The sequence below is a fragment of the Gobio gobio genome (genome assembly GCF_949357685.1).
Source record: "Gobio gobio genome assembly, chromosome: 1".
NCBI classification, from domain to species: domain Eukaryota; kingdom Metazoa; phylum Chordata; class Actinopteri; order Cypriniformes; family Gobionidae; genus Gobio; species Gobio gobio.
This window is the reverse complement of record NC_137097.1, coordinates 36,752,198-36,764,266: the sequence shown is the minus strand read 5'-3', so window position 1 is coordinate 36,764,266 and position 12,069 is coordinate 36,752,198. Positions and strand designations below refer to the sequence as shown.

Here is a 12,069-nt window from a genome sequence, read left to right as displayed (position 1 = left end):
TCTTCATGAGAACGTTGTCTACATAGATCAGGTTGGTCTTGAGAGGTGTAGCAGGTTCATCAGTCTCACCGAAGGTCAGCTCCGTTCGGCACACCTGGTCTTTGGTCATCGGCATGACAGACGTGATGGCAATGAATTTGAAGGGTGCAGTGAACAGCGTGTTATCTGTACTCCCTTCGGGTATCAGTGCAGGTGGAATGGGCCCAATGATGGGTAGTTCAAGTTCAAAATCATGAAAGTCATGGCTCACTAGCCATCCCAGCCGGTAGGCCTTGGGAATGTTGATGTCAGTTGCTGTGCAGTTGTTGAAGAGGATGTAGACTACACGAGATGACACTTCAGTGAGGGGTGTGGCTTCAAGTGTGAGTCCGAGTTCCACACATTCAGGTGAGGGTTGGAAGAAACCCAGCGTGTGGTTTAAGGTTTGGCCACATCGCATGTTGAGCTGAACAGCGACCCCTTTGGTGTATGCTGGTATCACCGTTCCCTGTTCGTTGACTAGGGTGCAGACCTTCGGGATGGTCTGTCCTGCCATGAGGTTGTCATGGCTGATGGAAACGTGTGGCTTTAAAGTCAGTGGGGTTTCAAGTCGACCTTGCCTGAGGTCCACAGCAGTGATTAGTCCCTGGTCTGATTCTGGATCAGAGTGTTCACGAATTAAAACTCGTCGTAGCTGCCAGTAGTCTGCTTTGACAGTCTCTGGTTGACGGTCTAGAAAGCTGCGTACGTCCCAGTTAGACGTGATTCTGAGTAGGTACAATCTGTCCCAAGTGTTCACGTTAGCAACAGTCTGAAGGTGAAAATGTCTTGCAAGTAGGCGTCAACGTTGTCTCCTCTTGCAGGGTCTGGGCTGAACGTAGGGATATTTCTGGCCAGCTTGTCAAGGTCTTTATGAGCTACGTGGCTGCTGGCCCTGACTTCCTGGAAGTGCTTCCCTTCCTCCGCTGCTGGCGGGGGTTCGTGGAGGCTAGCGGGTGACAGTCTGAGCAGTGGGCTGTCACCCCCCTTTCTAGCTCTTGGTTCTTGGCTAAAAGGTGCGGACCAGCTGGTCGGGGGAAACTTTGTGTGGTGCGTTCCCCCTTCCCGGTCACTTTGCAGTTTAAATGAATGTTTCAGTTCTCTGTGAACAAGGTCAAGTTCATCTTTGAGCTCATGTCTTTGCTGGACACGCTCATTGATCTCGGCTCGGGCAACCTGCAAGTGGTTTTCGGAGGCTTTGGCTTTAGCATCTCTGTCTTTGAGTGCAGTGTTGGCTCTCTCTAGGAGAACTTCGCCTCGCCGGAGCTGTTCGTTGAGTTCTTCCCTGGTGTCTTTCTCTGACTGCTCTCTGCGGTCTGTGTCCACACGCAGATCTTTCAGGGCCTTTTGAAGTCTTTTTACTTCTTTCTCTCGTTCTGTGTCCGTTTCACCCTTTTTCTCGGTCTCTAGAAGTAGCTGGTCTAGATGACGCTGGGTGAGGGCCTGGTTTCTCCAAGCCTCCTCGGCTTGGAGCTTTAATGTTGCCGCTTCCTGTTCCAGGTTGGTGTGGCTCTTTTCTCTTAGCCGTGCCTGGGCGACAAGGTTGTGGGCAAGGCTCCCGAGGATCTTGGCCAGTTCTTTGTGAGAGTAACTCTGCGTCGGGTCGTGTGCCGTCAGCTTGTCTAGCTCTGTGTCCAGTTCCTCCTGGCTCAGCTGTTGCAGATCACTGGTGTCCTCAGACGGAACAGTGCTCGTCATCGCTTCCAGCCATACCGCTAGGCGATCCCAAGGGATGGCGGGACTGGATGAACGGGGCATACTGGTTCACTGTGGGCGAGAGAAACACAGCACACACACACAAAGAGGCCAATGCAAGTTTGTTCTAAGGTTAACGAGCTCTTGTACGGACTATGCCGTCGACAAGAATTTTGGCTAACTGATATAGACAGTTAGACAGTTTAGGCAATTAGGCGGGCCAATTTTTGGGTTGGCCTGAAATAGAGGCTTTGACAGGCGGTAGCCCTATGGGTCACCTGGTGACGCCGGCTGCTTGGTTGTCACTCTATTACTTAGCTTTCCTTGGGGTCTCTTGGTGAACTGAGAGAAACAAGATTACAACAGTCCGGAAAGTGAAGGTAGGAAAGAAACAAACACAAAAATGAATTGGTCTGCAATAAAAAGGAAAATAAGCGCGAACGCTGGGAGTGTTAGAGAAACACTAAAGGGGCTAAGCCTGCTACCTTTGGTGAGAGTTTCTGGGGCCTACAGCATGTGTGGCTATCGGGTTAGGAAACCTAGGAAGAGGGTGCGGCTTAGAGAGGAAAGGTGGGCCAAACGTTTAGGCTATACTCGGGGAGTATCTAATATTCTGCTTACAATGTGGATTTTATCTCATTTAGTCTATCCGGGGCAAGTTGAGGTCGCTCAGGTGGAAAACCAGCGGCGCAGTCGGCCTTCCTGGCGTTCCCAAACACCAAACTGCCGTGTCCTCGGTCCTGCGTTACTCTGTATCGCGTTACGCCCACTCAAACAGTTTAGACTTTATACACAACCTGACAGCACCCACCCGTCAACCGCCAGCCAGCACAGCAAAATTGGCACGTTCCCTAGAACCCTCTTTTTCAAGAGTGGCCTCCTATTAAGTCATGGTTTAGGTACAGGTGCCAGACATTGCCTTGTGTGTGTCAGCTGAACTGGTTGACTGGCTTTGGAGTGTCAAATTGCTGATGTCGCCACTGCGGGCCGCAACGGCGGACAGAGGTAAAAGAAACTGAGATTAACACACAGCCGATGCCGGTCACGTCGGTTGGACAACCTTGCTCGTGGAGACCACGTTGAGACGATTCTCAATTCACCACCAATGCTTGTGAGCCCTACAATAAATACACAAAGAGGGTAAACAGGTGAAATCAAAAATGAATTAAGACTCGCTTGTTTACCGGATCGAGTGATTTATCGTTGCAGGTGAAAAGGAAGTGGGAAAAGAGAGAGAGAGAGCTGTAAGCTGACTTAGCAGGGTACGGCCACACGGTGGCGTCCTTCCTTCCAAGTGGACTGTCAGTAACTTTAAGAACCTAATTTCAATTTAAGCTAGAGGAAATTCATTTTTCCTTTTAAACTCTAATTCAAATAAGTGTGTTTAATCAGCGAGAACGGAGACCTGGTTGCTGCCTAATGCTAGTAAAATTGCATAAATGAAAACCTTTCTAAAAGTAAGCAATAAACAATTCACATGCTCTTCTTAGGAAGGAAATTAAGTTTGTTAAAACAAAATTAATAGCGGAGAGTAGAACTATCTGAAAATGCCCACGAGATGGCGCAGTCGAGTCCACCCAGACTAGAGTTAGTTAGGAGGAACGCTCACCAGATGGCGCTGTTGCGCCCGCTCGGGATAAAGTTTTGGTGAAGTGTAATTCGAGAGCTGTTAGGTCGCGCCCTCTGGTGTCTAGCACGCAGAGTTGCACTTGTTCGTGTGACTGAAGACCAAAAATCAAATGATGGCTGCGCACAGGATTAACACAAATCACAATTACTTTTTTAGACCACGTCAGATCTTTTCGTGCTATATTGGCACAAACAAATTGGCAGGATTCATTCGCTGCACAAGAAAATGTGGATACAGGAATAAACATCTGCTTATGTCACATTTAAAAGAACTCCAATAGACATTTATCAAACTGGCTGACGGTCAGTCAGCATTTATGAGTCATGTGTTAGGTCTTCGATTTGGGTAGCTAAGCCAATGTTCAACCAGGAGTTATCGTTTATCGTAACGATTTTATATTATATTAGGCCTATTATTGAAGAGAGGAAACTCGCTCTATTTCAATCTTCCGCTTGAAAGAAGATTTCTTCGTTCAAGTCAAGCGGGATAAAACAATATTACGCATGTACGGACTGTACAGAGATTTCTTTATCTCTGCAGGACATCTAATATTGCTAAATTAGCATCTGTTAATATGCTTAAGCTGAGCTCGACGTTGTGCCTAGTCAGTGAGTGAGTTCGCTTTGCGCGATTTGTCTCACAGTTCAAACAAACGAACGAAAACGCGCGTTCATAATATTAATACCCAAAAATACACATTAATATGAATATTAATATTGCTCACAAAAACAAAGTTTGAAACGTGCCAAAAAATTCTCCACCAGAACTGTAGCAACAATGAGTTTCGGGAAATAATTAATTCAAATGGTATTAATATTCATGAGTCTATGAATATGATTTGCTTGTTGTACAGACAATATTACGTATAACGGAACCTTTAATCATTTAAAAGTAACCTTTATCCAAATTGATTTCTTCATCAATTATCAATCTTACAAACCTTAAGAAACATTGATCTGTTTGATCAGGACAAATAATATTTCTTATGTTTGTACAATTTTGTATTACTGAAGTAGTAATACAGGAAAATCAAGCTTAAATGGGTAGCTAAAATCTTACGTCTCATTGACTTTGAATTTGTGAGCAAAACAATACGGATTCAATTTAATGCAATCATTGGGTTTTAATAAAACAACTACAGTTTACAAAGCTACGATTCATACGGGGGAAATATGCATATATATGTAGGAGAAAACAAACAATATGGTACAAACAAGGAAACATGAAACTTAACGAATAATAAAAAGGGAAGAATAATTAACAAGAGAGAGAGAGAGAGAGAGAGAGAGAGAGAGAGAGGGAGAGAGACAGAGAGACCGAGACAGCTTCACAGTCCTTTCGAGAGCCCTCAAGAAATTCATATAAATTCATAATTCAGACAACCTTTTCCAAGCAGTTTGATTGTGAAATAGAATACTTGCATTACTACGGCTTCTCGTGTAAGTGTCTGAGCTCGAATCGTCGGGGAAGTTTGCTAAGGATTTGCGAGTCCCAGGTGAGCTTCTTTGAAGTTTAGGAAAGTTGCTCCAGAAGTCTGCCGGTTTTTCTCTCCGTGCGGGGAGGCCTTCTCTCAGGGTTGGGAAGACCAGGGATGGCGAAATGCCAAGAGGTCCTTTCCTTGTGGTGGCGAGAATGCAAAGAGCTGATGGTCGGTTCCAGTTTTTATAGAGGGGAAGGCCGATGCCCAAAAAGTTCAACGCTCCAATCTCTTGCGGCTACATGATGTGGTTCGGATCTAATCAGCGTAACACACAGGCCCTTTGTTTAAGTATGATTTGATTAGACAAGTCACGAGGGCTGTGAGGTGTTCAGACTTTGGTCTATCCCGCCACATGACTGATTGAATCATTACTGTTACACCAGGGTGGTCCAATGCGACTCCATAATGCCATAATGACGCCGCAAAATTCAAAGCACCTTCTCTTACGTGTTGAGCATCCCCATAGCACCTGCAACAGAAAATCTCTGGAGCCGCCACTGACATTAACCACACAGATAAGGCACGATAGGCCACAGAGACAAAGGTCATGTTAGGCCACATAGAGACGAAGGTCACGTAAGGCCACATAGAGACGAAAGCCTTGAACGGCCAAAGACACAGAAAAGGTCACATTAGGCCGCATGGTGACGAAGCCACGTTAACTACACAGACAAGGCCGCGTTGGGGCTCACAGAAAAGGTCACATTAGGCCGCATGGTGACGAAGCCACGTTAACCACACAGATAAGGCACGATAGGCTACAGAGACGAAGGCCACGTTAGGCCACATAGTAACGAAGCCACGTTAACCACACAGATAAGGCAATATAGGCCACAGAGACAAAGGTCACGTTAGGCCATATAGAGACGAACACCTTGAACGGCCACATTAGGCCGCACAGAAAAGGTTGCGTTCGGCCACATGGTGACAAAAGCCACTTTAACTGTACGGATAAGGCCACAATTGGCCCCGTGGAGAGAGGACCCATGGTAGGTCACATAGAGACAAAGGTCACGTTAGGCCACATGAAGACAAAAGCCACGTTAGGCCATACAGATAAGGCCACGTTAGGCCACAGATAAAGTCTTGAAAGACTATAGAGACTAACGAACACAGGATTGATAAGTTGTAATAATGATCAGCCACATAAAGACAAAAGCCTTGAACAGCCACAGACAAGGCCTTGATCGGCCACATAGAGACGAAAGCCTTGAACGGCCATAGACAAGCCTTGATCAGCCACATAAAGATGAAAGCCTTGAACGGCCATAGGCAAGGCCTTGATCAGCCACATAGAGACGAAAGCCTTAAACAGCAATCCTAAAAATGATTTTGACCCAAGGTTAAAATCTGTTGTCTTTGAAAGTAAGTTTGACATGCTTACCAACAGCCATGATACAATTTTAACCTAAAATAAATTAACTAAATGTGAATGGGTTGATGTAAACTCCGAACTTCGCACAGAAGCGCGAGCGAACTGCAGAGTGGCGAGCGAACTGCAGAGTGTAGCCGTGCTTCACTGTTCTCAGCACACATTCTGATACACCTGGAATGGCTTCCCACGCTCTCGCGTGTGCCACACGGGATAGAACGGCCTCTGGGCTCGAAACGCCGCGCTTCGCGGGTTTGACGGCCTGTATAGGAGGGGCGGGCGCGGTGTGGGCGGGCGCGCGCGATGGCTGGCCGCCTTACACACTGTATCTCTGCCGCTTTGAGCGGGGAATGGCTTGTGTGTGGCCCTACACTCATCGCTCCGGCCACCCTGGGCGGAGAACAAATGGTGTGTGGCGCGGCGCGTGGCGCCTGAGGCATAATGTTCGCGAAAATGTGTGAGCGCGTTTGAGCGGGCACAACTCTTACGCGTGGAGCATGACCGGTTAAGAGTGGCTGTGTGACAGCGCGTGTGGTGGCTAGGCGTGGACGCAAACAAGCGGACACATGACCTAACTCTAGCACTCGAGCGGCCGGTGGCCGCTTTATGTGAGTGAGAGACACGGGGCTTATAGTGCTTGTGTGCAGGGGTGAACACAGAAAAGTGGGCACATTTACTGCATTTGAAACACATATGGCGTGAGCCGTGCAACCAGAAATAATGCAACTTTTTTGATTTCTCTGGTTCGCCGTAAAAACGGCGTTTGTAGACAGGCGAGAGGGCAGTTTTGCCAGCTCGATGGCTGCGTGAAATCCATCTGCAGCAGCCACAGTGGTGGGGGCTGACAGGAAAGAGAGTTTTGACGGTGGTCCGGCCGCGGCGGGACTTAACCGTCGTTTCTCGCCTCTGGCTAGGAGGACTTTGGAGGCTCGGACTTCAGCGCGATCCTAGGCCGGGGGCCCCGCGGTGGAGGCGGCTTACCACGGCTGGAAGAGCGCGATCTGGGGCGGCCGCTCGGTCTTCGCTGAGACGATGGGGGCCGCGCTGGGCGCTGCGCGGAGCTCGGTGCTGGCTGGTCACGAGGACGGCGAGCAGCGGAGCTATTGCTAGCGCCGGGGCGTCGAGGCAGAAAGAGGTTCATTGCCTGAGTCGTCTTCCGCACTTCCGAGAAACGATCGACGATCCCCTTGACCGCTGGTCCGAAGAGCCCAGAGGGGGAGAGCGGGGCGTTTAGAAAAGCCGCGCGCTCTGTTTCTCGCATGTCCGCGAGCGTGAGCCAGAGGTGGCGCTCAGCTACCGTGAGGGAGGCCATAGAGCGTCCGATGGCCTGTGCTGTGGTCTTGGTAGCGCAGAGGGCGAGATCCGTCGCGCTTCGCAAATCCGTGACCAACTCAGTGTCATTGCTTTTCTCGTCCAGATCCCGGAGGAGATTAGCCTGGAGGATTTGCAGCACGGCCATAGAGTGCAGAGCAGATGCCGCTTGACCGGAGGCAGCGAAAGCGCGGCCGATCAGCGATGACGTCACTCTGCAGGCCTTAGACGGGAGGGCAGCCTTTGAGCGCCAACCAGAAGGCGGGCAAAGGTGCGCAGCGACCGCCTCTTCCACCGGAGGGATAGCGTTGTAGCCTTTCTCAGCCGCGCCGTCAACTTGTGAGAGCGCCGAAGAAGCCTGAGATGAGACCCTCGCGGAAAATGGCGCGTTCCAGGACTTCGCAAGCTCCTCGTGAAGCTCTGGCAGAAAGGGTGCAGTCCTGGAGGTGGGTGCACGGCGGCGACTGTTTAGGAAGCATCCGTCAAGTCGGTTCGGCGCTGCCACCTTGGGCGGGGCCCACTCGAGGCCCAGCTGCTCGACGGCCCGGGTGAGAAGGCGCAACAGTTCCGCGTCCTCACCCGCTCGAGAGCGTCCGGAGGCCCGAACTGAAGAGGTCGCGGAAGACCAGTCCTCGCTGTCGGAAGCCATGATGGAGCAGCTGTCGGCGCGTTCCGCGGCTGCATCCGCCTCATCCCTGGAGGCGGCAACAGAAATGGCGGCCTGGGGTGGGGGCGGGGATGGCGAGAGTGAAGCAGGCGGGAAGGGTTCCGGCGAGCTTCTCTCAGCAAACTCCGGAGTCCGCTGCGAGCGGCGCTTCTTTCTGCGCGGCTTAGCAGAGACTGGAGGGATGTCATCCTCAAACTGATCGAGTCGAGCCCGCAGGGTCGACATCGTCAGTTCCTCGCACTCCGGGCATCCGCCGGCGAGTAGAGCGTGATCACGGCCCAGGCAGAGAGCGCAGATCACATGGCGGTCCCCGGGACTGAGCTGCGCGTGACACGAGCCGCAGGTGGAATGAGACATTTTGTATCAAACGCTCGGCTCTTTTTGTGAAAATGTGACGCAGTGGCGACAACACTTGAGAGTAAAGGATATGGGCTGCCGGATAGCAGAGCAGGCACGGATGGCTGAAGGTGGCGCGATGCTGCCGGCTTCTTCAGGCGCTGTCCTCTGCTTGCTCGTCTGCACGATCACGGTGGCGGGTTCCAGATCCAGCGATGCGAAGGGCTTCTCTGAAGAAAAGAAAATCGAATATGCAGCCCGTGAGCCCCGCTTATATACACGTGGCCACGCCCCACCTGTAGGCAAATGAAGCGCCACATTGGTCGCCACGTCACGCGGGCTCACCGATAGGCTGCTGCAGTTGCCAGCAGAGCAGCCAATAGCACGCTGGTATAGCCTGCTATGGTCTGCCAGGCTGCCGCACTGCGTTGACAATATTACAAAATTAAGGATAATTTTGGGTTTTTCAGAAATCTCGAAGAAAGAATACTTTCCCGATGCGTAAGGAAACTTACGCAATACGAGAGAACCTCTCGTAAGAGAACTCAACTGCACACAGTGTTGCCATGTTTTTCCATATCCGTGGGTTGAAGCGATCCCAATTATGTGATATTTAGACCCAGGAACACAGCCAAAAAAACACATATTTTACCCCCCTATATGCCATTTTTTTCCGGAGAACCCCCCCCCGGAAAGCTATTGGGCTAGTTTTGAGTAGCAATTAGGGTTTTGTTGTTAAAAGTTGACATCCCTGTCTGCACGCACGCTGGAAGAAGTAAGTGTAAACAATGTTTGCCGTTGTTGTAAAAAATAATTTAAGGATACACTGAGTACTTACCAACACGATCATAATTTCGCGTCATAATATTAGTGTCCCAGCTAATACAGGACAGTTGCCAACCCTACTTTTATATAATGCTGTGTTTAATATTATAAAGCATAAAAATATCCTCATGTCGTACGTGTATCTTTATTTAGTATTGAAATGTTGCTTACCTGTCTATATTTCATATTTCAACGTCTCCATTGATTTCACTTTGTTTTTTTTTTTAGTCTGGCAATATTTTAACTAGTAGCCTTCAATGTGAAGTTTATGCAACAATAACGCTAATATAAGTTAGAAGAAATGTTTTACCTTAAAAATTGTCATCTTAAAATTGCGTTCTTCTTCTTCTGAGGTAAATCCAAGGTAAACTAACAGCGTGTCTTCCAAACTCATAAAAAAAACAGAAGAATGATGAAGCTGTTTCTTTGTTTTGAGGTGATGGGGGGCGTTTACAGTTACGCGTTCCTTCATGTGGACGATTAGCATGTGAATCTCCTTGCGCGCACGGTGGTGGTCACATTAAAGTTATTGAGGGTCCCCTTGAGGAACTTTACCTCTCGCTGTTTTCAAATGGTTTATATAAACACAGAATATTTGTTTTTTATATAAATTACTTAATTTAAAAGTAGATATTCCAAGCTTTCTTAAGAGATATCTCACGTGTGTGTGGCAAGTATTTGCTGAGCTAATTTTCAGACACATTTCAGAGTGGACTTCACGGAGAGACAAACGGGAGAACGCGCATCCTGTTTGTTTTCTTTATTTAGCAAAAAGCACAACATTTATTTTTTATTTTATTTTAAAAGTAGACACTTTAAGCTTTGTAAAGACATATCTTTCATGTCTGTGAGGCATAGTTATTTTATAAAAACTTATTTTACGCTGTCATGAGGAAAAATCCAGCAGAATGCGTCGGCGTTCATTGGGTTAAAGCGGGCCGGCCGAACAGGAGAAGTTACACTGGTGCCGTGACCTGGATGGGAGTGAGGTTTAAGGGGGTGAGTGTAAGGGATGCCAGCAAGTAGTGGCTGTGCAAGTAAACCTCACCTTCTTCTCTCTGTTCACATATGTCTTGCAGGAAATCCATTTGATACGACCCAACCGGTGAATTACGCTGTATCCAACATCATCTCAGCTATTGTTTATGGAAAACGGTTTGAATATGAGGACCCAAAGTTCTCTTACGAGAGGTTCTCTCGTATTGCGTAAGTTCCTTACGCTACGGGAAAGTATTCTTTCTTCGAGATTTCTGAAAAACCCAAAATTATCCTTAATTTTGTAACATTTTCAACGCAGTGCGGCAGCCTGGCAGACCATAGCAGGCTATTCCAGCGTGCTATTGGCTGCTCTGCTGGCAACTGCAGCAGCCTATCGGTGAGCCCGCGTGACGTGGCGACCAATGAGGCGACCAATGGCGACTTCATTTGCCTACAGGTGGGGCGTGGCCACGTGTATATAAGCAGGGCTCACGGGCTGCATATTCGATTTTCTTTTCTTCAGCGAAGCCCTTCGCATCGCTGGATCTGGAACCCGCCGCCGTTGAACGTGCAGACGAGCAAGCAGAGGACAGCGCCTGAAGAAGCCGGCAGCATCGCGCCACCTTCAGCCATCCGTGCCTGCTCTGCTATCCGGCAGCATTATATCCTTTCATTGCACGTGTTCTCGCCGTTGCGTCACACGTTTCATAAAAGAGCACGAGCGTTTTTATCAAAACGCCTCGTTCCACCTGCGGCTCGTGCCACGTGCAGCTCAGCACCAGAGACCGCCACGTGTCTGCGCTCTCTGTCTGGGCCGTGACCACGCCGCCGCCGCATTCCTCGCGGGCGATTGCCCCGAGTGCGAGGAACTCTCTATGTCGACCCTGCGGGCTCGACTCGAGCAGTTTTATGATGACATCACTCCGCTGTTCCCCCCCCTCTGTTCAAGCCGCGCCACCGCGCCGCTTATAAGGGATGGTTGAAATGAACGGTCTCGGAGCGAGCCTCCTCCCCCTCTGTTCAAGCCGCGCCACCGCGCCGCTTGCGAGGGATGGTAGAAATGAACGGTCTCGGAGCGAGCCTCCTCCCCCTCTGTTCAAGCCGCGCCACCGCGCCGCTTGCAAGGGATGGTACAAATGAACGGTCTCGGAGCGAGCCTCCTCCCCCTCTGTTCATGCCGCGCTAATGCGCCGCTTACATACAAGGGATGGCAGAAACGGACGGTCCTGCAGCTCTCTTTACGTTACAAGAGAGCTGTTCCACCCTCGCGCACATTTCTCAGTCCCCTCATGAGTTCAGGCGACTGGAATTGTTCATATTGCTGTACACGAGCCTGTTAAGACACGCACGCCAGCGAACAAACGCCGTCATGAGACATGACGCTGACATATGCTCTCCAACGAACCCGCACTCCCCCCTGTTGGACCGCGCAGATTGCGCCGTTCACAAGGAATGAGAGTGCGCACGGTCACGAGCATGTTCAGCGCGCGCGTGCGCGCCGCACTCACCGGAAAATTAACAGAGGGTGTTTTCGTCCCGCTGTGGCCGGACGAACCGCCTTTCTCTAGCATTTCTCAGCCCCCTCTCCAGTTCAGGCGGCTGGAAATATTACTATTGCAGTAACGAGCCTGTCTTTTATGCACGCACGACTGCCAACAAGCACGAGGACGTACTGCCGTATGTTCGCGCTAACTGAACGCTATTGTGTCCCTCCCGGTAGCACAGTGGCAAAATCAGCGGCTGAAACGCCGGAGACC

General features: G+C 49.8%; 1 protein-coding gene across 1 annotated transcript in view; it reads left to right on the top strand.

Annotated features, from left to right (window-relative positions):
* Window positions 1-12,069, top strand: part of cyp2k8 (cytochrome P450, family 2, subfamily K, polypeptide 8) — a gene marked incomplete at its 5' end in the record, with an annotated part of 38,581 nt that overhangs the window by 7,721 nt on the left and 18,791 nt on the right. Inside the window, one exon of the mRNA XM_079809719.1 lies at window positions 10,414-10,510. Coding sequence (XP_079665845.1) covers window positions 10,414-10,510 — 97 coding nt within the window. The remainder of the gene's footprint in view (window positions 1-10,413; window positions 10,511-12,069) is intronic.